The sequence below is a fragment of the Zonotrichia albicollis genome, chromosome 1 (genome assembly GCF_047830755.1).
Source record: "Zonotrichia albicollis isolate bZonAlb1 chromosome 1, bZonAlb1.hap1, whole genome shotgun sequence".
In the NCBI taxonomy this organism is placed as follows: Eukaryota; Metazoa; Chordata; class Aves; order Passeriformes; family Passerellidae; genus Zonotrichia; species Zonotrichia albicollis.
The window spans coordinates 120,990,520-121,018,146 of NC_133819.1; the positions used below are offsets into that span (position 1 = coordinate 120,990,520).

Below are 27,627 nucleotides of genomic sequence, written 5' to 3' on the forward strand. Positions count from 1 at the left end.
CAAGAATAAAACTCCCAAACTTGTAACTTTTTTTAGAAATTTATATTTAACCATTAATCATAATAATTTCACCAATCATCTTCAAATAATAAACAGGTAGATAGTTATCACAGACAGCATCTGTAATTTTTAAAAAAGGTAAAGTTCTCCTCCCAGACATTCAGGAAATAAAAATGGAGAATTCTTTCAATATATCATATCAAATAGGTTTTTATAGCTTATGATTTAAAAAATTAAAAAAATTCCCCCCAAAACAACCAAGATCCCAAAAAACCTTTGTAAAAGAGTCCCCAGAGGGCGATGAGAAATTAAAGGAAGGGTTAATTCTACTGGAGTATAAATTGGTTTGTAGTCTGGCATATAACTGTAAGAAACAGAGAGCTTACTGTTTTCTGTATAGATGTTTCACACAAGATGAGCGAAATGCAGATGGATAACAGCTTTAAGAGGTTTTTCAAATGGGGAAGTAGCTACCAGAACAATGTAATTCCCATAGCTGCTCTTGGGCTACAGGGCAAGTTAAGTAGCATATTAAGTCATCTAAATAAAGGGGTGACATCATTCACAAGGTGGAACAAAACAAGGTTTATAGATACAGAAAAAAGGCTACAGAAAATCCCCATCCTGTATTTGGAAGGTTTGCTTTTTTCTATTTAGTCTGAAAAATTGGGAAGGACACTTCTACTAAAATGGATCTGGATTTTGATTATTTGAGTAAAATGGTTATAATAATTCTTTCTTTGTCCAAGGGCACGGTTGCTCTGAGTGGCTTATAAAATAGACTGACTCATTCTGTAACATGTTTTTGTGAATCCTTTCTCACATACAGGAAAAACAAATGCATTTCAGGTTTGGCCAATGAATTATAAGGCATTTTCACACATTAACAAAACTTGTATGGGTTAAATAGATATTTAAATGACAATTTGTAAAAGCCAAACACCACTTCCATAATTCTGATATGTATTGTGACTTGCACATTGAGCGTTTTGCAAGAATTTAATCAACCATAAGGTAAAAGATAATATTAATGTACTATTGAATGAATTACAGGGGGTTTTCTTTTTTTCTTTTTTTAAGGGACCACCCATTAGCCTTGTATGCCCACTGCCATGCTCAAAAGTTAAATCTTGTTCTTGTGGAGTCTTGCCAATGCATTCCTGAAAGTAAGAAGCTTTTTGTTTTTAATAGCGCAAGGGCTGCATTCATTCTTTTTAACATCAATAGAATACAAAAAAGGGGTTGCATGTGATTAAAAAAGAAATGGGATTATAGAAAACATACTGTGCCACAAGCTTGAAGGCTTCTGAACAAGAATGTTAGGAAGGAACACTAGTCGCATACAAATGTAGGGTTGAGATGCAATGTTTTATTTAATATTTTAAGATTAGCTAAAGCAAAAGGACAGTGTAGTGAGGCCTTTTAACATACTAGAGGAATCAAAAATATAGATATAAACAAACAAAGTACATCTATACATTAAAAAAATAAAATTGAACTTTTCTTTCTCTCATCCTTGGGATGTGGAGTACAGTTCAAGTGTAGGAACTTCTATCCTTGATCTGTTAATGTAGAATAAATGAGGTACTCTGTGCATGCTGCCAATGTAGATATTTTTGGAAAACTTTGTTTGAAGAAAGTACTCAAAAATTCTCATGCCAGTTTCCCTTGCTTGTGAAACCTTACCCTGCTCATCATCTCTGACTTTTACACCTTTAAGATATCTTGTCCTTCAGTCTTCAAGTTAGTTTGTTTATTTACCAGTAACCTTTTCTTTAACAATTTGGATTTTTTAAAGTTTGGTTTCCTACAATATAGTTTCCACTACATCGATGCCTGGAATATAATCATATAAACTATGTGGTGCTAAGTGAAATTTAGAATCACATATTAGTTCTCTGCAATAAGTCAATGGAATTTGAGCAGATCTTAATGACATAGAGCCCTGACAACCAGGAACCTACAGAGGAGGAGACAAAAGAAATGAAGGAGCCAGCTATAATTTGACATAATTTCAGATTAATGGTGGAAACTATGGAACTGTTGTTTGAATTGGCCATCATATATCTCTAGAAAAGAACAGGAATTATTTGGTTGGCTGGGGAATTCAACTGTTTTATAATCTTAGCGTTTGTATGGAAGTGCTTTATCTCAGTGCCACAAAGCTCTGACAATTCTAATGAAACTTGAGGTCATAAAGAAGTATTTGGTGGAAAACTTGATAATGAGCTGTGAAAAAAATAGTCTGAAGCTTGACAAGTGAATCTAGTTTAACTATCAAAAGCAGAAAATCTGATGACTGTAAAGAGAGAAAAAATTGCTGTTAAAAAGCTATTTTACTGTATACACTGTCCCCAGACAACACTCCTGAAACTTCAGACACCAAAGAGAAAACTTAATTAAATTACCTTTATGAGGAAGTTAATAAATACTGATTAAAGTCTACATTTAAAAAACAGACAATGGTGATAGGCTCCTGGAAGATTTCCTCAAGAAAAGAAAGGAAGACTACTAAGCTTCCTCAGCTTTCATTTTGCACAAGATCCCTTCCTTCTTGTTTATGACAAGTCTACTCTCAATGTCATTGTTTTCCCTGAACAGAAACCACTGGTATGGCTGACTTGTGTTTTGAAATGAGATGGGTTCTCCTACCTTGCCCAGGCATGTAATCCCAAAATAACTCTAGAACTGGGGATGGAAAGGTGTCAGGAAATGGATACTGCACCGTGCAACACTGGGATAGAGGCTCATCAGGTAGGGTGAAAAATGGTCAACATCCAGCATCCTCTAGAGATGCCATAGGTCCTGGCAGAAGAAAGGATGTAACTTTAGCTACTGGTACATTTTTTTGGCACTTGGTCTAGGTTTATGCTCTGCCAAATTAGACTAAGCCATCACAGTAGATGCTTCTGCTCTGTTTTTAGCAGACTGCTGCTGTTCGAGTCAGGCTGTAAGATTTCTTTCTCAAGCTGAGCATTCTGACATCAGTCACCTCAGAGAGAGTAATACCTTGAAAATGCATGCAGGATTAAATGGCACTGAAATTCCATGGACTGTTTTCCCCTTTTCTTGACCATATGTAACAGTGTGTGCTGCCTGGGTGACATAATAAACAGCTATGTCTGCACTGAATTCTAGCCGGGAAAGTTCTGTATGTGCAAATATTCCTTAGCTGCTACATGAATTGTCAAAACTGCTCTGTGAAGGAAATCTGCAGATGCTAACTTAAAGGTGGTTCTGGTAGGTTTACATGAGCTATAATCATCCCTTTTACTGCCGTGTTAAGAGGTAATGGAATTAGAACAAAACTTGATCACAGTGGATATAAAATAACTCCCTGTTTTTCTTTATAGACTCTAATATTAATAATCAATAATACACAGATGTTTCAGAAAGAATAACCTCTCAAGTGCTCCATATAATCCCTTATTTGACTCTGTACACTGTGATGCAATACTGGGGAGTGGGCACAGGTATATGTGTGGTTTGGTACATGTATTTGCATAAAGAATAGTCTTTGTATGTCTGCCCAGTAGTGGTAAGGCCAGCTTAGTGAGTCAGTTTCTGGCAGAAATTTCTGCTTTGTTAATTTTCCTGAAACCTGGGAACAAATTACTTCAAAGTACCAAGCAGGAAAAGTGTTTCCAAACTGAGGTAGTTGGTACAGAATGAATGTTAGAGGGAAAATTCTGTGATTAGGGTTCATGTACAGACTTTGAGGAAGTTCGTGTCTTCAAATCTAAATCAAAATTCTTGATTACATACATGTATTTTTTTCTTTTCTGTCATGCATTTCATATTACCTTTCTGACTGTGTACTATTTCAAAGTGGCTATTATTATAGGGCAGAAAGTACTAAACATTCCAGATTACTCATGTCACTATTTTACATTCTTTTTTCCTTTATTTATTTTTTTGTAACCTTAGTTTTATTGGACCTCTTGTTTAAAAGAGCTGAATTTTCCTCATGTTTGTTTGTGCCAGCTTCACAGACTTTGTCCTAAACAAAATGTTTTATTTGCATATTTTCCCTTTTAATAGTGGCAAACAAGTAAATTAAACTCCATATGGTCCTGCTTTATAACTTTTAAAAATCTCCTTTCACTTTGGAAAATTGAAAACAAACCCCATATTTTTCCTTTGGCTAGTTAAAACTTCTTATAAAGTAGAAAAACGAAAATAATTATGGGAAAAGAAAAAGCTGTGGCAAAAAAAAAAAAAAAAATTAAAAAGTAAATATTCACTTTGCTTTTTCAATGAGTTGCATTTGGGCAGTGGTTAATTTGCCCAGTTGTGATGCATAAATAGCCAAAATAGTGTATTCATTGCCTTTGGTTTTGTAAGTGCTAAGTACAGCAAAAATAAATCACTCTGTCTTTCCTTCCCTGAAGTGGTGTAGCACTTTGGTATCTTGTGCTTTCAAAACAAAAGAAAAACAGTGAAGAAGAAAATAATTCAGAAAATGTTTTTACTGGTGCTTATGGTTATCAGAGTCAAAGACCATCAATAATTTTTTTTAGATTTCGTAGGCTGACTTGCTAAGTTTTAAGAGTAACACACTGCCTTTTCTTTCACTGTCTTGTGTTTCTTTGGAACATCTTACTGAATGCAAAATAGAAAATACCTGTGTGATTTCAAATTATTTTTTTGAGTCCATGGATCTAAGTTTGACCTCTGAAGTGCACAAGATAGTATAATTTTTAATCCTAAACCTCAATTAATTTCTTGGAAAACTCCCAATGAATTGTGTTTTGGAAGAATGGTCAAAGTCTTTCTGTTTTCAAAATCTTAACAGTGTCTGGGGAGGGCAGCAATACAAGACAGGAGATTTACATGAAGTGCTCAGACAGAAATCCCAGAAAGATCAGACTACTTTCCTCCCTCTTTTTTTACATGTTTTTCCCACTTGGTAAATTCACCAAGCAATAATTTCAGTCCTATCAGAAGTTCCACAAAATACTGTGATAGTATAATGTGAAAAAATAATGTGAAAATATAATCTGTTATCAAAAATTATAATAAGCTATGAAGAGACCAGTGTTTTCAGATTATGTATTTCCCTCTGTATTGGATTTATTTTATTTCCTTATAGTATGCACATGTGAGGTAGACTTGGTTTTTCTTGACTTAAAAAGCTGTCAGTCAGCATAAAAGTAATGGAAGATTTCCATTTGTTTGAAGAAAGATAAGTGTTTACATGTTAGTGAAAATAGCCTTTGACTTGAAACATGAGCACTAGGTACATTTGCATGTGAATTACATATTACACATACACCTTATCATAATAAATCTGGTTTGGGTAACATGGCAGTGCACCAAGTTTATCTGGAGATAGCCCTACTGTGACTTAACTGACAGGGTTTTAATATGTGGTTTTGGTTATGCAGGAAGAATGCAGCATAAGATGCTGTGAATTAGTGGCATGTCACTGGACTATCTTTTGTTAGAACTGTTGTTCAACAGTACCTGTTTTGTTGTTTCTTGTTTTTTTTTTATTTCAGGCTGGTTGTTAAAGAGAGAACTGGTTTGAGCAGGTTGGTGCACTTGCAAACATTTGAAACTCCTTCAGAGAAATTCTAAGAACTGTAGATGTAAAGGATTTTTTTAGGCCTTTTTAATGTCTTAGTCTTGATTTGTAAAAATGAAGGAAGTAGGGGCATATTTGAATATTAAATTAATACTATTTTGCTGATTCTGAAAATTATTCTTCTCTGTCTCAATTTAGTGGAAGGCAACATCCGATTCATTCTGTCATTCATTTGCAGATCTTGTCACGACATGTCTTTCTCTTTTCCCCTGCAAAACCCATTTAACCCCCCCAATAATTTAAAGACAAGTGCTTTACCAAGCTTTTCACCCTTCTTTTCCTTTGCTCTCTTTGATGTGTGCTTTGCAAGCTAATTCTCTACGGCAGTGTTTCGAGATTCTTTCTGGTTTTTGTACAACAATGTGATGGATATTAGCCACAGAAGTTTCTTCTGGATGAAAAAGATACAGGGAGGAAGCCAGGAGATCATGAGCTTGAGGAAGCTTGTTGGTCATAATTTGAGGCTCTGGATAGCAGTTTAATATAGCTCTTAAAGACACAAATGCACACTCACACACAAAACTCTTTCACAAGTCCTAGGAAAAATGGTTCACAGGAGAAGAAAGAGTGTTAAGTCTGAAAAGACTGACAAAGACTGTAATTTTTCTCCTGTGAGATAATGGTTTGAAGCCAGAAGCAGATAAAAGATTGCCATAAGAATGGCCTAATTCCTCATCTTGTAAAAGGATTAGATAATTCAGTCCCTTTATGGATTCCTTACTCTGGGAAATATATTTCCACTTTTGGTTCTCCTCAGAAATAACTGCAGAGTGTACTTATTTAAAGGCACAAAGACCTGCATTCAGACATTTTGGAAAGGCAAGCAGCACACAAAAAGATTAATTTGCAGGCTGTGTCAATGTGTAGGTTTTGCTCAGCAAATGTATATTCTTGTATTTACCAGCTGAAAACATTATGCTGTGCATTAACTATTGGTGATGTGGAAACTTTCCACAAAGATCTCCAAGAGTAACTGGAAAACAATGTCTTTAATTTGCAAAAGGAGAATGAATTTCAACCAAAATCCATTTTTCAAGTAATTTTCTGTGTTCTGATGTTTAAGCACTAAGAGACGGTGTCCTTAAGAAAGTGAGTGCAAAAGCAAGAAATAGACTGTCATTTGAATGGTATTGGTGAACATGAAGTTAGTTAAGATTCATTGTATCTTAGATCAGGGTGAAACTCAAATAATATAAATTTTGTATGTCTCACATGAATAGAATTGCTGATAGTAACAACAATGCCTGGTGGCCTTGGATCACTTCTTTAAAGTGGATTTAAATGAATTATAAATGTCTATTGGAAAGCATGCTGATTGCATCATTAAGCATATATTCCTACATTTTATTTAGAGATGGTACTACATATTTCTATTTATTTGTGTGTTCTTATAGTTTGATATTGGAAATGTCTGCCTTCCTAGGTAATGTTCTGCAGGATAATCCAATAGTCCTCATCCTTTATTTCTCTTCAATGCAGATGCTTCCTGTGTTTTAGTGTAGAGTGAAAACAGAAACTATGGCACTGATTTCTTAATATAACAAGATGACATGCTGCAGAGCTTTTCTATTGTTGCTTCAGAGGTGGCAGCCACTTTCATTGCTCACCAAATTCTCAATCCTGTTTTAGAGGATCTAAGGCATTTTTCTTATACAGTTCAGTGATCTAAAAATCATATAAACTTTTTTAAAAATCTAATCTTCATTAAGAAGGCAGTGTGTGTAGCTAAAGCTGATGAGGAGTTTTACCAGATAAAGAGTACTTTTTCCTATATATTTTTTAATAATATTTATTTAATATAATTTTACCATTATATTAACCGGTACAGTCTGTACTGGAAAACTTACATCTTTGTGTCTCTGTACCTGTGAATACAATAGGAATTTTTATGGCACAGTTTTCATATTTTATATTTGTAAAAGACATTAGTAAAACAAATGGACTAAGTCAGAAATTCCTGGCTTTATATTTAGGTGCTGAAAAAACTTTGGATTTTACAGCAGTATGAGGGAGTGCAGAACTTGTGGAGTCAGTAAGTCAAGGTACATGAGGTCAGAATTTGGACCAGTATGTTTGGGAACAAAGAGTGAAATAAACTCATTATTATAGGCAAGTCAGGACAGATGATTGTGAAGCTTGAAATACTCTTACTGGTGTTGAGGTTGCTAGGGAAAGGTGCAAGAAAACATTCAATGTAACCTAAAAGCGTGTGGGGCCTTTCAGAGCTTTTGTTGTCTGATCTCTGTTGCTATAACTTCCCTGGAGTTATGTATTTGTCCTAGAAAAGTTATAACTCAGTATTCCAGTGCTATCAGAGAAGGTTTGATGTAGATATGAAGTTTTAAATTACAGAAAGGAAGTAGGTGATTTGGAGAAAAAAAATGGAAGTCCAATAAGCCAAATTTTCCCTTCTTCTCATCTCTGATTAAAATTCCATTTGGCTGACAAGGGAACATCATAATGTTATATATATAATAAGTTTCTTTTGTTAATAAGTTCATGATATTAATTAATTTTATAAAATGTGTATTCGAATTTTTGTTCCAAAATAATAACTGCTTCATAAAGAAACTAACTATAAATCATGGAAGTATTTGGTAGGTTTTTTTCAAGAGAATGGGTAAGCTACTTTGAAATAATTTAAGGAAAATAAGTGATTCAACAAGTCAAAATCTCGTTAATTAAGATTCTAATTCAAACTTGACACTACCTCTGTTTTTCAGAGAACTTTGTTGTTGTGCCCTTAAAAATATGCGCCTGTTTTGGCTGATCATGAAAATTGCTTTACTTCTCCTTTTGCTGAATGATTTAAGGATTCTTTTCTGAACTTTCCACTGCTTCTCACCATATTCAGCTAAAAGAAGTCAACTGAGTCTTTAGCAATGGAGATCAGGAATTTTCCAATTAAATGTGTGTTTTCAGGAATAATGTTTCACAGAAACCAAATTTTTTTACAGTGTTTATTCAGTTTCAATAAAATTTAGCTGACACAGGGCAAAGCAGAGAGAATGGCTGGAGCTGCAGTGCTTAGACATGCAATTTCCCCCTCCTCCTTGGAGAGTGCCCTTTACTGTCCTGGAGCCCCTGAAGGAATTTTTCTTCACTACTGAAATGTCAGCAGAAGCATTTGTATTTTCTTGAAATAGGAGGTTTTCAGGATTTCTTCTCAAGTGGAGTTTCAGTTTCTGTTGCTGTTCACCTCTAGGGAATATCAGAATTTGAACACAGTTATGCAGCTCTAGTTTGCTAAGTTTAAAAACAAAAATAAGTCCTTAGCTGTGTATCAGAATTTGAAGGCCAACCACATGTGCATTAATTATATAACTCTTGCCTGTAGTTGTGTATTTGGGATTAAAGGAGATTTTGTCTAAAAATTATAGCCATTCTACTGGTTCATTTTAGGAAGGAATAGAATGGGAATTTGGTGACATATTTCTGGAAGAATAGGTGAAAAGAGCATTAACCTAAATATAATCTAAATTTCTGTCTGTAAGTGACAATCACTCTCTGAATTTTATTTGGCACAGAAATTTCCTAAAGTACAACCTCTGTTATAAACTAGTGCTAGACAATTATTAATACACATACTTTGAATCAGTAGTCTATGCAAACAACCAATACTAGAGGGCAAAAATCTCACTATGAGGTATCCAAAGCATTTCCATTTCTTCATTTTTAGAATACATTATGCCTTCTCCTTAAGCCCTGATAATAGAAAGTACCTATGTTTGTAATTATTTTTATTAATCCCATGTAGTCCTAAGAAGTATTACGTGAAGTATGTTGGTATTTTTTAATTCTAGCATTCTGCTGGAACATCAAATTTACTTCAGTTTCTCTAACTATTTATTTTAAGAATGTCATAGAACAACAGTGTTGACATAGAGGAGAATCATCATGTATGTCTACATTTAGTGCGCTGGAGGAGTTCTCAAATAGGAATATGTCCTGCATCCAACCTTCACAGGTTGGAGAGATGGGTAGAGAAGAGCCATTTGAAATTCAACAAAGGCAAATTCAGGGTCCTGTACCTGGGGAGGAATATTGCTCTGCACCCCCGCACAGGCAGGGGGCCGACCTGCTGGAAAGCAGCTCTGCAGAGAAGGACCTGGGTCCTGGTGGACAGCATCTGTCCATGAGCCAGCAGTGTGTCCCTGTGGCCAGGAAGGTCAATGGTGTCCTGCGGGTGTGTTAGGAAGAGCATTTCCAGTGGGTTGAGGGAGGTGATTCTAACCCTACTCAGCCCTGGTGAAGCCACATCTGGAGTGCTGTGTCCAGTTCTGGCTCCTCAGGACAAGAGAGACATGGAGATCATGGAGCAGGTCCAGTGAAGGGCTACAAAGGTGGTGCAGGGACTGGAACGTCTCTCCTGAGAGGAATGGCTTAGGGGAGCTGGGCCTGTTCAGCCACGAGATAACTGAGAGGGGGCCTTACCAATGTTTACAAGGGTCTGAAGGGAGAGTTTCAAGAGGCTGGATGCAGACTCTTCTTGATGATGCGAAGAAATAGAGTAAGGGGCAATATGCAAAAACTGATGCACAGGAAGTTCCACCTGGACGTGAGGAAGAACTTCTTTCCTGTGCAGGTGACCGTGCACTGGAACAGGTTGCCTAGAGAGGCTGTGGAGTCTCCCTCACTGGAAATAGTCAAGAACCATCTGTACACAACCCTGTGCCATGTGCACTTGGATGACCCTGGTCAAGCAAGGAGGTTGGACCAGATGGTCCACTGTGGTCTCTTCCAGTCTGACCCATTCTGTGAATCATATTTTTAAGATCATACCAGTAGGAGAACTGTGATTCACACATCCACAAGCTTGCTTGTAGTGATAGACCCTCTGTAATACTTCTGCACTAAAACTGTAGAATTTATTCAGAATATCCTTGGTCCTGAAGTCCTTAACAATTTTCTTGGAATGCATTTTGGGGTCAAAGAAAATTGAAATATTTACCTGTAGGCTGTTTGCTTTGTAGCTCTTGAAGCTCCAACATGCAGCTGGTTACTATAACTGAAACAATGTCCTCTAAGCAAGAAATCCCACTAGAAACAGATATGGGAAAAAATGTTGGGTATCAGGTATCAAATTTAGACTCACATTAAAATAATTAATAGCTGAAAGAATGCTTTGGTTGAAAGATGAAGTAGTGCATCAAGCATTAGTAAGACAGTAATTTTTAGGTAGCTTCTAAACCTATGTGTCTTTCTAATGAATGCTTCTTTCTGCTTAAGAGTTTTTAAGTGTTTTCATTTTACTGTGGAGATTTCTTATGAATAATACTACTTTTGAAGAAGAAATTGTAATAGTCCAAGTACCAGAGTTCTTTTGTGTGTGTTTGTGACTTTTTTTGTTGCTTGAGATTCATGAGAATCTATTCTGATATGAATCTATTTGTAAGAAATGCATAAATAAATTGAAAATTGGATGTTATTATAAGGTATGGACATGTCAAACATCCTATTCACCCATCCATCCAGTATATTTCTTCCTACAAAGTAAAATTCTATGAAATTGATTTTCTGATTAGATACATTGAAAAGATTTTTTGTGTGTATATGTTCTTCATGAAGCAATAGACCACTGAAATATATCTAAAATCTAGAAAAAGATGATCATAGTTCCAGTTATTCATGTCTGGTTTGGATTTATCGAAGCTCTGAATGGGAACATTATAAAATCTTGAAAAATCTGATGGGACAAAAGAAGCCGCTCCACTCCTAGAGATAGTTTTTATATGACTATAATGTAAGCAGAAAAGGTTGGAGTAATCATCCTTTTAGTTAAATGTAAATGAACTACCAACATTGCTGGAGAGATGAGTATCTCACTTCTGGTTCCTACAATTTCATGCATGTCTTTCTAAGACTGAATATGTGCTTGCAATAAATGTGCATATGTATATAATGAAGGAGGATGGGTGAATTGTACTGCAGTGGAAAATTACGTGATTTTTTGATAGCTTCCTTTTTTTTGCATAGTTATTTCATTTGCAATTTATTTTCTCTCTATTTGAATATCTTTAGGATACAAAGTAATTTGCTTCTGTTTGACAAGCTAGGCTTTAAAGAATTGGTAACTAGAGCATTAGAAGCCAGGTACAGAGCTATAAAAGATTCATAGAAGTAATTTTCAAAATTAAGGTTTACAGCTTCTAACTTTTACATTTTGTTGTCTTGAGTTTCATGTTCTGTGGATCTACCACCTTAGATAAGAAATATTATGAATTTACACTGAGCTTTCCATCATAAATAAATTATTCTAGGGGCAATAAAAGGAGATAAACGTAATTGGGGATGGGGTTATTGGGGAAATGGTTTTGAGGAGTACAAACAAATAGATGACTTTAAGATCCATCTATATTAGATAACTGTGAGAATCATAAAATGTGAAATTTAGATAGGGCAGATAAGGGGATTCTACTTGGTTTCAAAGGTTAATTTCAAGCTTAGTATAAAACAGCTGCAGAGGGTAAGAAAAGAACTTTTTTTTCTTCCAAGAGATAAGTTATTTCTTTCCCCAAGGTTTTACTTCAATGCATTTTTATGATTCCTGGGCTTTGCAAAATTGAATTGCATTTTTCTTATTCTTTTCATGTCTGAATAAACCCAAGGTAAGATAACCTTTATGTAAATGGCAGTTATATTGCATTTAGAGCTACAAAGCACTTCTCAGAGCAGAATTTGTACTCAGGATTCATAAGAGCCTGGAGAAGGATGGTGGGACTCCTGGGATGCTCATTTGAAAAAACAGATACAAGCATTATTTGTATGAATTGCTGTCAAGGCATTGCAGTCAGCTGGTGCAGCAGGAAAGCCTGAAGATAAAGTCTGCCATAATTACTGTATTTTCCTTTTAACAAGTAACAAAGGAGGAGGAAATATTCTTGCATACATAACCCCTGTGGTGGGTTAACTATGGCTAAGAGCCAGTTTCCTACCCAGCCAGTAGGATGACAGGAGAAAATAGGAAGTAAAAGCTTGTGGGTTAAGATAAGACAGGGAGATTTTTTACCAGTTACTGTAATGGGCAAAGCAGACTTGACTTGGGGAAAATTAGTTTAATTTATTGCCAATTAAAGTAGGTTAAGGTGATGAGAAACTAAAAGATAGACATTAAAACCACACTTTTCCTCCTCCCTTTCCTGGCCCAAGTTCATTCTGTCACTTCAGACTCCTCTCCCCACCCCCTGAGCAGTGCAGGGGAGACAGAATGGAGTTCTGTGGTCAGTCCATTAGAGGTCCTCTCTGCCCTTCCTTCCTCACCCCACTTTTCACCTGCTCCAGTGTGGGATTTCCACTGGCTAATGTCCATCTCCCAGGCGTACTCACCTGCCCTGGTGTTGGTTCTCCAGGGGCTGCATGGGATATTGCCTCTGGCATTTCACCATGGGTTGTAGGGGAGTGTCTGCTCAGAGTATGGAGCACCATCTCCTTTGACCTTGGTGTGTCCTCTGCTGTTTCCCAGTCTTCCTGTTCCCTGCTCTTCTGCCTGTGTGGCATTGTGACTGGCTCTTCCTTAACTCTGTTTCCTCCAAGGTGCCACCATTTTGGCAGAAGAGCTCAGCTCTGCCCTGCCGTGGTTCCTTGTGGTTCCTTTTGGAGCCAGATGGAACCACCTGTGACTGGCTCAGGGCAGCCCCAGCCTCTCCTCACCAAGGCCACCTCACTGCCAACACATTGGCATGGACATTCACCACAGTCCTATTCAATTAAAATATTTTTGGAGGTAGGGAAGGAATATTTTTGAAGGGAAGGAAGCTTACAGTCCTCACATGCACACCTAACCTCCACTTTTGTAAAATATGACTTAAAGAAATGCATAAGCTAGGATTCAGCTGGCTGTTCCTTGGAGTCTAGTTTTGATTACTAGACAGTCCAGGTTATGATTGAACCCTGAGTGTGAGCTTTTCAGCAAAGCTGCTCTTATAATTAGGGCAATGTTGTGAGCAGGACATGTAGCCAAGGATAATCTTCTTCTGTGTCTTATCCGTTGAATATGATTGCAAATGTTTTCATTTTATTTTTCCATAATTTAGATTGCAAGGGGATAATTTGGCAGAAAGGCCAGAAGATGTCTCCATGGTATCTCAGACATCTGAGCCAGCAGTGTCAGACTCTGATGGTAAGTTGTATAAATATTTGCTGCTCATAAAAAAAACCCCAAACATCAACATCTTGAATTTGAGAGTAGGGGTTATGTCTGTAAAAGATGAAACACTTCCAAGAGAGTGTTCCTGGGCATTTGAACTCAATCATTTACACTTCAAATCTGTTCAAAGAGCCACTAACATATTTTTTGTCATGGCCAATTAACACCCCAGAATAATTCCTAGGCTTATTTTGAGAGGTGCACTGGGCCAGAATTTGTTCTTATTAGACAGATTTTATGTTAGCACACTAACATTTAAAACAGCTTAATAGCATAGGCATGGGGTGTTCATTGCTGCTTTTATGCCAAAGAATGGTCTTTGAAATATTTAATTTATTACTACACATGCATCCAGATGATTCAAATGTTTTACAGTAGAAAGAAAGAGTTTATAAAATAACTTTGAAAAACACTTTTTCCCCTCATACAAACATGTTCATATGGTTAATCTGCAGTCAGGACACTCAGGCTTATTTCAATTTCTTCTCAGGTGTTTGAACTGAGTAACACCTGAAATGTTGAAAAAGGCACTTCATAAGGGATATCTTTCCAGAGAATACCCAGCTTTCCTGTGAAAGATAAAATTGATGAAGGTTAACTTTATCTTAGCTGCTGCTGTAATACAGAGAGAAAGAAATACAGGTTTTGACAGTGAATCTGCAAACATAAATCTTTCAGTCCATTGCCTTACTGTTGAACCAGCCAAGTCTACAATTGTATGTTTTGATTTGCAGTGTAGTCTTCAGCAGCCATGGACAAGTTAGTCATGGACAAAAAAAACCCCAGAATGTAATTTTTTAATTATCCTACTCCCTGTCTGCAATCTAATCCTATTGTAGATACTATTAGATATCACAGCAACCTGAGCTTTCACTCATTTCTCTTGCCTCATTTGTAAACCAACCATTAGTAATTAATGTGTCTTTAAAGACTAATTTTTCAAACTGATTTTGTGAGAATGTGTGGTTTCATGCAGTCAAGACATTGGCTTTTCCTTTTATCTGCCATTGATCACCTAATTGAACAAGGTAATAGGATGCTCAGAATCTCAAAACATGATGTCCTTACAATCTTCACAAAGATTGTCAGCAAGAGATGCTCAGACAGGTGACTTCATTCAAGCTCTGTGAAAGGAAAGCAAAATTCTGTTGTGAGAGTGATTCCCAGAAAGGGAGGTGGTGGTAGCTTTCTTGGGATAAGTAAAGGAATATACATGCATGGGATTATTGCAGCAAAAGCAAATAGATTGGTAAAACAGACATGTGGGAAAAAGCTCTACAGTTCACAAAATAATTTTTGAACAGACCTCATCCTTTCATATTTCTTCCTGTGCACCTTTGCTCCTGAAGTGAAAGTATGCTCACTTTGCCATGTCGTGTTCTAAAATTGCAGATTTACCTACTCAATTAAATTGTTAAGTTTTGCTAAGTGGCAGCAATACCGGGATTAAAGAAGGTGAAACTATCAGAAAGTACTGGATGCTGTGTAATATTGGAGCTGGATCTTTCATGGTCACAGAATGTAGAGCACAAAAGTGCTACAGCTGTTCTACCTTCAGCCACTTCATGTGCTTCTGAATACTCTGCAGTCAGTATGGCTACAGAGAAGATGGGAGATGCTTTCTTTAAAAAAAAACACATTCAATAAGATGCAGGGAGTAAAATTTAGATAGGAAGGTGGGGCACTGATATTCATGTTGTTATAAACATCTATCTGATGTCTATGAATATACATGGACCTGTTAGTCATGTAGCTAGAAAATAACAAGGCCTCTCGGGCAAAAAGACTGAGGTCAGTAGTAAGCTAATGCCAAATTTCTGTCAAGAGGTGCCCTCAGAAATGTTCAGTGTTTTGTAACATATGGTGGAGTCTTTTTTTCCTAAAATGTTGGCTAGTGCTACATTTCAATTTGAAAAAAAAACCACAGCTGGATTTCACCAGTAGGTACAGACTATAAACAGACACAGAGCTCAGGCAACTGCTCATTCTATCAATCCTCCCTGTAAATGCAGCACAGCATTTGCCCTCTTTGCATCTGATACTTATTTCCAATAAATATTATTATGTATGAGAGGATGATTAAAAAAGCCTCATAAAGATATTGTTAAAAAACCCTAAGTAACCAAGCCATCATTGCAGTGAGTTTTTAGTTATGTCCTCTTATAGATGTATTACATCATGAAATAGTGATTAGCAGGCTTCACTTACCAGGTTTATTTGAATTTATGTTCTGCTATTTATCAGTACCAGTGACCTTAATGAGGGGAAAGTGCATTGGGAAGTGCTGATGCAAACCATTCATTCAAGAATAAGCAAGCAAGGTGCTGATGCACAACAAAGTTGGGAGTAGCTTTCTTTAGATAATGATCTGTTTCTGTTGTTAGATCTGGAACATCTCTCCTGCGAATTTCAGACGAACTAAGCTCAGAAGTAATTGGCAGAACATCTGATCTAACAGCCCTTATAAATAAGCCTCATTTTAAGCCATTCTACCTACTAAAGGCAGTGCAGGAGCTTATGTGAGAAGATCATGTGCAGCATCAGACACTATACTGACTCTGCTGACAATCTGGAGCTGGTTCTAATTAACCACTACACTGATTTCCCTCTAGTATAATCCTGCTGAATTGGACAGACTTGTGTTTGATCTAAGTAGTAAAAATGAGAGGTAGGAGTCAGGTCTCAAGATAGAAAAACAGAAGACACTTTAAAGCTACAGTTTCTTTCCACTGTCCTAAACTATACCTCTCAAAAATGTTTCCCTTTTCCATTAGACCACTTCACAGGAAAGAACTAAGGAAAGAATTTAATAGGTTCTTGATTTTAATCAGAAGCAGCATAGATGACTGCACAGCAAACTTTCCCTGTAGATGCCAAGCTTGTCTGGTTTGTCTCTTTGGTCAGTTCTCCATTGAGCCTTGCTCTTGTTCTGTAGAGGTAGATGTGAAGAATTGCTGAGGCTTCAAAAGATGCACATTACAACAGAATTGATCCAGAAAAATCTACATGCAACAGACCCCAAAGTGTTTTTCAGGTTGGTGGGATTGTAGAAGCAATTCACTTCAGTATTTTTGGGGGCTTTTAGATATGTAGAAACAGTATCACTTAGGGATAATTGTTCATTTACTCCCAATTTCCTGTAAGTACCATACAACCTTGTTTCACTTGTTTAATTCTCTTCTGCTGAAATGTACCTTACCCTTTGAGTGAAGCCATGATATAAGGCAAGAAAAGAAGATGTTATTGCAAATACAGCTTTTGCAGTCTGTGCATCCTTTTAGAAGTAAGTTTAAAATGCAGTAATGTATTAGGGAGTAATCTCCTAATACAGGATAAATGAAAAGTATAGTACTTCTAAACCACTCCTCAAATATCTGTGAAAAGCTGTTTATTATGTACTCACACTCACTTCTTCGCATGTATTGCGCAACTCCACATATTTCTGGGGTGTGGGCAAAGACTTGTTTCTTTTGTGACTCCCCCTGGAAAAATATTGGACCAAAAATAATAGGTTCTGTGATTCTATGCCACTGTGTAAATGTGGTATTTCCTATTTTATTGTGCTATTACATCTACAGCTCTAGAGATTATATTGTGATAATAATACTTAGTTTGCTAAATAAATTTTGCTAGAGCAAATTTCACATCAGTAGTTTATTCCCTATCAAACAGGAATCACTGTTTTTTTTTTTGGGGGGGTGTTTGGATTCTGGTTGGTTTGTTTGGTGGGGTTTTGTTTGGTGGGTTTTTTTTTTTTCCCTTCTAAGTGTCATTATAGTAGAAAGTTCAAGAGACATTAAGATGTAGAGGAAAAGTTTGGAATTGCAGATATTCAATAAAAACATGAACATATGAAACACATAGTGTTGTTCTGGGTGGAGCTGCATGACTAATGTAAAAAATTAAGGATGCAAATATGTAGGAATTAAGATTGAGAACTAGAGAAGGCAATGGCAAAAGTGTGGCATCATATCTCAAGTCCCACACAATTCCCTGACCACAGCTTTGCATTATCATCACCTCTTTGCCCTCAACATCAATTTATGTTTGCAATGAATTGGTAACCACAGTTGTCACACTTCACAGTTAAGTTCTGCTTTCATAGTAAGGATAGCCTGGGATGTTTAACAAATTGGATTCTGGAAACATAAGGACCTCCCTGCTAAGTGTCAGAATGACAGCAGAACACAGAGAAGATCAGGACATCTTTTGTTAGGCTGCTGGTGCAGCATCTAAGTGCCTTAGCAGAGTGCTAGGTAAAGAGTCAAACTGCATATAATGTTACTTGGAAATGTCTTTCTCTGACAGTGTTGCATAAAATCTGTTTTAAGTCATTATACATGCATCAAAGAGACATTTTAGACTCTCCTCAAAACTCTGTCATTTTAAAATGTGCCAATATAGGCAAAAGTTATACTTTCAAGGCTTTAAAATGTTGTCCAAATTGACCAAATCCTTTTACTTCAGGAATTTTAACTGAATTAATTTAATATAGTTTTATTCATTTTATTAAAGCTGGAAATCCACTACTCTCTTGTGTAAAGGGTAAACAGTATTTAGTTTAAATAGTAAAGTTAATAAAGAACCTAGAAGATACCTTGGCCACTGAAGGAAGCTTGCTTATCACTCTAGTTGTCTTAGAGACACTGTTCTATGTTGCATTAAGGTTATAAATTAAAATCAGATATAAATTATAATCCATTGAACTGTAACTGAAAAGTAGTATATTTACAGTAGCCACATTTGCCTTCCCAGCAGTAAAATTTTAGGCATTACATTTTCAAAGTGACTAACACTTACTTGATTAGAGTGATTTACTTTTCTCTTGTACCTCTTTGGAACAGCTCAAATACCTGGGGTTGAAACGCTCACAGAAGATGTTAATGAGTTTCAGAGTGCTTCTCAAGTGACAGCATCTGTAAGTACCTTCCCTTATGGGTAATCCTGTAATTTTTAAAATTAGTTTCATAAAAAGTAAATTTTGCAAGGAGATAAGAGTTGTGTTTGCCAGCACTGTCATCCTAGAGAGAAAAAACCCAAAATTTACGTAACCCTTCTGAATTTTCAGTTCTCTGCTTTAATTTTTTTATTCTAGGAAAAAGGGGTATTTTGAAATACATTATTATAATCTACAAAACCACATGTTGGGCTTGCCCTTCGGAAGTGCAGTAATTTTATACATATTCTGTATGTTTTTAAATGCTAGTCAAATACTAATTTTGCCAGATAATATTCAGTTTTAAAAATTGAAGAGAACAAAATAATTCAAACTCTAAATTTCATTCGGAAATATGAAATTGTGATATCTCAACTAGAATTTAAATTTCTATTACCATTTGCTTGAAAACTAATAAGAGCAATTTAGTTAAAATTTGTGGTGAGTTTATTTGTATATTTTAAAAGAATGCAATATTATGCTTGGTAATATCTCCATCTGTTCTTTTTTTTGAAACTTGAGAAAATCTCTGCAGATACGCAGTTTGTGGAAAACATAACCAGCAGTAAAATAATTTTTTAAGAATTATATAATCGTAATTTTTATGCTATTAGTATTGCACTAGGAGTTTGCATATAGGCTAAAAAAGGACTGTGGTTTTTTTCCCTAAGGCAAATAAATTTACAATAGTTGTTCTTTTTTGCAAAATTTTAGACAAGTGTAGGAGGACATTAATTCCTGTTCAGTCTGTTCAGCAATACTGCTTAATAGCACACTTTAATATTGATATAGGAAGTGAAAGAAGGGCTCAGTATTTGTTAGCTAAGAAAGAAAGGGCAATATAAAGAAAAAAGAAAAATGGCAATGCAGATTGGTCTTGCACTCTTTCAGGCATCTGATTAAGCAATGTGAATAAAGCTAGATAGTATTGAACATGAAGTATTTACAACCGGATTATTTATCAAGACAGTTGAGGGATATGGAGTTTCAGGTCAATTCCTAAAGCTCTTTGAGAACTTGAAGTGCAGGAACCTCACAGAGCATTTGCTGATATTGGGCAAAAAGAGTAAAGAACAGAACTACAGCTGGCATTGCTTGGAGCTACTTTTTCAAATCTCCTTTCTGCTTCCCACCAGCAAACAGAAGGGTAAATTAAAATTTGCAGTGGTTTTGGAGCTCTCATTTCCTTATTGATTTGGACTTTTAGCTGCAAAGTTTGATTTATTAATCCTGCAGACATGTAACATAGGAAGAGAGAAACAAATTAATTGAATTGCACAGAAAAAATACAAAGAAAACAAAAGTTAATTTTGCTTATTAGCAAAATCTTGTTACAGAAGGGTGTAGCCTTCAGCTGGACAGTTTTACATATATGCTCTGCGTGTGCAGGCTTAGGAGCAAACAAACAATATGTATCTGTGTTCATTTCATGCTCTGGTAGTTCCAGGCTTATTTGAGGTTGCTGGGAGGATGGAACTGCCAGAGGCTGTGGGGTTCCCTGGGCTGAATCCCTGAAAGCTGGCTGGTGTAATTACCAGGGCTGCAAAGAGAAGACAAGAGCAGTTGCAGCTCTTGCTCTGCCCGTCCATCCTCTCCTCAGGGCAAAGGCAGATCATTTCACATTCCCAGGCTCTTCAAAAGCTACTTTGCCTAAGTTTCTAAGGAGCCAGTTATGTTAGTTCATACTCTTTGGAGTTTTTTTCTGGTGTATTGTGTCTTAGTGTTCTTGCTTAAACAGAATGTAGCTAGCTGATTGTTTACTTTTGTCTCTTTGTAATAGCTTGATATTGAAAATTAAATTCAACTATCCAATGCTTTCTCTGTAACTCTATATCCTTAAAAAGAAACAAATGATCCAACTGTTCTTGCTTTTCAGTGCTCCAAGGGAACGATCTGTTCCATGCTCCCCTAATAACTTTCAGTGAGACTTATTCTTTGGCAATCTTGACATACAAAATATAGATATAAAACTGAGATTCCTCATAGGAAGGCTGTGTAGATAAATGTGATCTTGAAATGGATTTCCACAGTCTTTCAAAGCAGTAAGACATATGCCTATAAACAGAATTGTTACCAAAATGTATTCTCATGACTTGGATGATTTTTAGATATTTTATGCAATGCAAGATGTGGGAAAAATAGAATACTATGATGATCGGACTTTTCTTATAAATTTGACAAATTGATTCATGGTATTCCCTCAAATGTGCATATTACATGTAAAACATCCTTACATGGGTCAAGGTGTTAATATTGATACTGCATTCCAATAGGCTAATTTGTGTTGATGGCTAGTTAAATAGATGATTGTATAAATTCTTCTCTGCTAATGTATATTTGACAAATTTTCCTCAAAGGTACCTTGGCCTTCAGAGGATAAGTGTTGTGAGAAAAATTGTAGGACAAAAGAGCAAGAATTATGCATAAGGATTTTTATAAAAAAATTTTGGGTTCTTTTTTTTCATGTCCCATGTATGAATCCATATGTAAGATCTTTAATGTGGATACTAAAACAATCTGGATACTGGTACTCAAAAGAGATATGCAACATCTATGTCTGTTACGTGTTTCATGTAATTTACATCATGGTTATATTATTATTTTCTTGCAGCTTTGTCTATTTTTAAAGTTCTATTTCTGAAAACCCTGGTTTTTGCAGTTAGACCTCTTTATTTATACTTTTTAAAATAGAATATTTTGCTATGCTGTATTTTTAATGAAAAGAGTTGATGCTTGAGAAATTGAAAACTTAGATTTTCAGGGCTGCACAACCCCAAACAAGGCATTCTGGGCAAATAAGTGAGTAAAGCTGGCAAAAAAAGCTGGTTGAAGTATTTACAGGAATCAGCACTTCTCCCAAGTGTTTTGTAAGAATTCAAAGTAGAAACAACCATTCAAAACATCCTTACAAATCCTAGTTGACTGCCTGGAAACTACTTTTGCGTAACGAAAAGTGTCAGACAAAATGCAAAATCTTTTTCTTGAGATTTTTTCGCTATGGTGAGCACAAAGTTTGATAGCCAAATGTTTAGAAATTTTCCAGAAACATAAAGTAAAATAAGACTCTAACAAAATACAGAAGTTATACTAGGAAAAATTTAAGGGGCCTGGAATTCTAGCAGAAATGGAAAAGCAGGGTTTCAGAGGAAGCTGCTTACTTTACCATGCCTATCAGATAGAAACAGGGCACAGGCACTGAGCAGATCACATGAAGTAGCTTTTGCCTTCTCTCTGACTTGTTTCTTTTACCACCTGGATCTAACAGGACTTGTGCTTATTTTTGGGTGTTTTTATGTCAATCGTGCCTTGCACATGCACATAAAAAGGTGTATTTTTCTTTGTAAATTATCCATGTAAGGCAAAGCAATCCAAATGCAGCAGAAACTGGAAGAAAAAGTTGACCAACTGCAAAAAGCATTTCTGCATGAATGTGCCTTTGGATTTTGCTCTTTATTACTGAGCAAAAAATACTGTAATAAAGTGTTTTATAGAAATATTTTGGGTTTTTTTCCTGTATTCCCTACTGCTTTGAAACATATTATTTGCTTTCATAGAAGAAATACAGACATGGGATTTCTGTGATGAATGCATAAATTCTTTAATTCAGTTTGTAAAAACTTTAGGCTTCATGCACAAGGAAAAACTAAGCCTTTATTCTTGATGTCAATATATGTTGTATACAATAATATTACAATGTTGCATGATTTCAGTTCTTTTGGTTAGAAATTTTCATAGGTTTTTCCCCTAGAACAATAATATGAAGTAACTGAATTACTTGTTTGAGTATAATCAACAGAAATCATCCAAACTTATGCATTTAATTAAATCTATAATCTATTTACTGAGTTGGGGTCACTGTCTGGCATTTAGCAGTTTATTCATTCAAATAGCTCTTTCAAGATAGCACTGTAACATCAGGAACAGCAGCAGTGCAACTTTGTGGTAGTAGGATTTATAAGGATCATATTTAGATCATATTTATGTGCACATTTATGTTTCAAATTAGAAATTTATGAACATATTTATGTTCAAATTGGTGCGTTCTGATACAAAAGTTTTCAAATCCAAGCTGAATGTTGTAATTATATAGAAATTCAGGAGCTTAGCGGTGAAATTTTAGATTTTAACTTCAACATTTAAATCTTCTATAAATATAATAAGTTAATATGAGATTACTTCAACTCTTCTACAGGTAGTAAAAAAATCCCTACACAAATGTGTATGTTTAACCATTGTTAGGTAATTTAACAATATAAGATGGTTAGAAAAGCATAATATCAAGGTTCTCGGGAAATAAGTGATTATTTCTGCAAGTAGTTAGGAAAGGAGTTTGAATTGCATACCTTGGACAAAATTTGGTTGAGACCTCCCTTATGTCAAACAAAGTCCATAAACTAGACATAGATTTTTTTATATACAAAAAAAAAAAAATCTTGGGTGAAAATATCCTTATTAGAAAATATTTCATCTTATGGACTATAATTTGAAATTGAAAGAATATTCTGAACTTTAGGAAAATCTATATAAGAAAAGGAAATCAATGAATGCTTTGTTTACCTGTCTAAAATTTTGTGTTCTTGGACATGACAAATTCAGATATATTAATCCAAATAACAGTAAATAAAACTGAAGTTTAGAAAAAAATTATTATGGTTGCATTTCAAAAACTGAAACAAATATGATTCTCAGTTGACCAGATATTTCCTCCTTCCTGCTTTCCTGTAAACAGAAAAACTGTGTGTAAGTTAATTCAAAGTACCATTTTTTAGTGTAAGGTTTAGTGTAAAATGTGCTGCTGGCTGACTGCCATGGGAAGCCAAAAGCTTGTAATTTCAATTACACGGCATTTCAAGTAGAACAGGCCCTAATGTGGAAGAGGGGATTAGAGGTGGCAGCTGATATTGTAACAGAGCTCCGAGAAGCCTTGTATTTTTACAGTATCAGATGGTTTGCTCACCTGATGTCCTTGAACAGATTATGGAAGCTGAAACATCAAATATTGGGTGACCTCCTTATGGAAAGTGCATGTTGAATGAAGAATCCTTAAACAAAATATTGTGCAAAATAATATTTTTTAATACTTTCTAGACTACAAATGAAATGTTTCGGTGAGGTAATAATGTAAAATTTATTTCAGATAGACTGTCCAGAAATATTTAATTCTGCTGCAGAACATCTGTACTTGCCACTTGCTTGGCCAGAGTGGGAGGGACACTTGTAAACAAATGGTTCAATAAAGAGGTTTTGGGTTGTGGGGGTATTTTTGTTTGGTTTTTTTTGTTTTAATTTAGAGGGATCTCTGTCAAATGCCTATTGAAGATATTTAAGTTATTCTGCAAAGAAAAGCTGTATTATCCTAGAAAGCTAAGCCCAGGTGTACTCCTTAAACTTATCTCCTGAAGCTATCAATAAAATTTCTATTTGATTAGCAAAACCAAGTAGAATCTAAAGTACTATAAAACCACTTTTCATATACTTACAAGCTTGCTAACTAGTTTGGTTTTACGTTTTCCTCATTTCATAGTTATCATTCAGTTTAGGTAGTCTTCCACATCTGTCACAGACATCTTTTCATTAAAATCCTTTCTTAGGATTTTTTCCTGCTGAAGCTAAGTTTCAGCAACAAAGTGTAAACAATGGTTATCTGCTGCTGTGGAATGCAACAGGTGGATCCGTGATTGGTCTCCTGTGGATGTTTGGATTCACTGACCACTCACAGCAGAGCTGGCTCTCGCTCTCGGTCTGAGCCAGCTGCCTTTGTTATTCATTGCTTTGCTATTCTTAGCTTAGCTAGCCTTCTGAGAACTTTCCTTCTATTCATTTTAGTATAGTTATAATGTAATATATATATCATAAAATAATAAATCAAGCCTTCTGATCATGAGGTCAACATTCTCATCCCTCTCTCACCCTGAAAACCCGTGTGACCACGGTCACACACATCCACTGGGCATGCACAGGAATACTTTGTTTTTACTCTGAAACAGACCAAAATGGCACAGAAATACATGCTGAATAGTTTATTAACACTTTTTTTTGGCCATTAAGGAAGAATAATTTATTTTCTAACAAGTACTTGATTTTCAGGTGGTAAGCTGGAGTCCTAAATCTTGGTCTTAGCTATTCTGAAAATCTGTATCTCTGTAGAACTCACCAGGTGTCACTGGGTATTGCATAGCCCAGGTCAATCCAGCTCAACAGTGAGATCAAAATATTCACATCTGCACTGGCTTTTTTTTGAGGGACAAAAGCTGTACTGATTCATGCTGTGTCTCATTGTGCTGCAGACTGAAGCGCAGAGAGTGAGCTTGAAAAAACTTTCTTGCTCTTATTCATGACCTCCTTAATTTTTTTTCCTGTTCCACTGTGGTATTCCTGCTAAGTTATGGTATTTTCCAGAAGTTTGGGGAATCAGTGATGAGAGGGATTATTTCTGACTTTATTGTATGTAATTTTTTATGTGTTAGCATTAATTTGGCCAAGGGATATAAGGAAGAAAAAAGCAATAACGAATGTATTGTATGTGAAGAAATGATGATGATACATGAAGAAAGTCACTTAAGAAATTGACACAGAGTTGACCTTCAAAGCTGACAAATGTATCCCAAGTACTTCGTTGGAACATATTTCTGGTGTAGAGCTCACTGCCTGCCCTTCAAAGTCTGAAGGTGATGAACAGGACACAGAGTTGTTTCTGCAATTTAGAAAGACAACAATGTCTTTCAGTAACATCCCCATCCTTAGATCTCATTAATCCTGTTAATGCAAATAGGCCATTTATAAATTTTGTGCTAATATTTATAAAGTGTAATGAATGAGCAAGGGCAATGGTAGTTTGGAAGATGCTGAAATAATTGGAAGGATTCTATGCACATACTTCATACATACATGCTGTATTTTTCAACTACATTCAGTCTGCTGTGATTATCATTAAAGTCTAAGTTAACTGACATTAGTGTTTCATCTCTGCAGTTACTGGCCAGCAGACAAGGGATAAGTTTTGGTGAAGTGCAGTAAGAATGTTTAAATAAATGGTTTGCAAGCCTGAATCTCTTTCCTAAGTGACATATTTAAAGTGCTGCTATGTATCCACTGGAGAGAAGGCACATCAGGGAATTCTGCTATAGCTGTACAAATTCATTTATCCTTGCATTTGAATTGACCTGCTTCCAAAGCCTTCTTGATAACATCCCCTACTTTCAGCTTGTGTTTATCTTCTAGGAATAGAAGATCTGTTGCATAAATTGTTTGCTGCAGACACTGAGAACCTCTGTCTGTGTTTATGCATTATGCACCTAGATGAACTCATAGTCTCAAAATGTTAAAAAATATTTTTTAATGCTAAGTATTATTTAGAAATATAATACTCAGCCTGTGTCGAAATGTTGTTGATTATAGCCATGGAATATTTAGCTTCACAGAAAGAACAAAAAATGCTTACAGTATAATTTTAATGAATTCTTATACCCTTTTTTCCCCAGATCATTTTAATTCTCTTTTAGGTAAGCATTTAATTGGAAGTTACTGTTATTACAAGCATATAATTTGTTATGAAATTAAATTGCTAATAATAAATATCTCATCTTCCATAGAAACTATAACAATGCTGTTCTGCTCTTTTGTGACGCTATTGCCTGAAAAAAATGCCGAAAGCTTACGATATTACATTAAATAGAAGACGCACAGGAAGAGTTACAAAATTTGGGGGAAAATTCATCCAAAGCTGTCCTGGTTTAACAGGGTGTTGGAACTGTGTATCTGAAAGAGAGTTTGAATATGTAACAGCGGAGAGCTTCCTGTACTCAGTGACCTTTGTTTTGTATGAGTCTTACATGACTACTGTGCATAAAGAGAAGTACAGTAAAAGCAAAATCTACCCCAAACCAGCAGAGGTTTGTAGAAGAGAAAGATAACTCCATTTCCATGAGCATTTCCAGGACGTGGAAAGGACATGAAATCATCTCATCAGGCTAACCTTTGGAAATATGTTTTAAGGAGGTCAAGAAGTTACTGAAAGCTGATAATAATTTACTATAATAAGCTTGAATAGTCCAGTGTAAGAATATTAGAAGAGCATTTTGGCTGTCAAGTATTGCCACAGACCACTGACTATTTTTTATTCCATATTTCATCAAAGTTGTATTTATGAGTGAAATTGTATATTCAAAAAAGGATTAATCCTTATAAGCCTGGGTTGTTTTTTTTCCATATACTTTTTCCCAGATATGAAAATATACCCTATAAAATGCAAATAAAAGTGTCCTTTTTCCACCATAAAAATCTGGGGACAAAGAATATCTAAAAATATGTTGAAAAATGAAAAATTGGAGTTTTCTTACATACCTTTTCCCCCTTCCCATCTCTTATTTAATTTCATTTATTTCAGAGGAACTGATCACAAAATGATACCTTCTTCCATTTAGAGATAGATATTGGATAATTAATATCCATTTGCAATAATTATTTAGTAATGTAATTTAATAGAGATTAATATTCTGTAGTGAGCTAAATAATCCCAGTTGCTATTTGGATGGAGAATTCACAGTGAGGACCCAAGTCAAAAATGCTCAAAACCTCTTAGGGGAACAAGCGAATCAGGTCTAGTGATATGTCTGAAATAAAAATGTTTGAAGGTGTCTTTACTTCTGGGTAATTTACTGTTTTATTCAGCTATTCCTCTGTATTTGCATGGGATAAAATACAGGTAACTTCAACCAGGGAAGAATAAGCATTAAAAAAAATTTGGAAAATAAAAAAAATGTTGTTACTGTTCTGAAAATTTTATTAATTAATAAGAACAGAGTTATCTACAGCTTCAAACTGTTTTGTATGCTGGTAAATGTGACTGAGCTTTTTTGCATACACATAAACAGCATTACAGTATAGCTATTGCTTTAAAAATATAAATCTGTGTTATCTTTTTTTTAAGATGCATTTGATCACTTGCATTCAAAGCAG

The 27,627-nt window shown here is 35.5% G+C and overlaps 1 protein-coding gene across 10 annotated transcripts in view; it reads left to right on the forward strand.

The window, feature by feature from the left end:
• The window catches only part of C1H8orf34 (chromosome 1 C8orf34 homolog), a 156,672-nt gene that overhangs the window by 100,605 nt on the left and 28,440 nt on the right, over positions 1 to 27,627 (forward strand). For all 10 annotated transcript variants that reach the window (XM_074552072.1, XM_074552051.1, XM_074552058.1 and 7 more), the window contains 2 exons: positions 13,621 to 13,706; positions 18,578 to 18,651. In XM_074552072.1, coding sequence (XP_074408173.1) covers positions 13,621 to 13,706; positions 18,578 to 18,651 — 160 coding nt within the window. The remainder of the gene's footprint in view (positions 1 to 13,620; positions 13,707 to 18,577; positions 18,652 to 27,627) is intronic.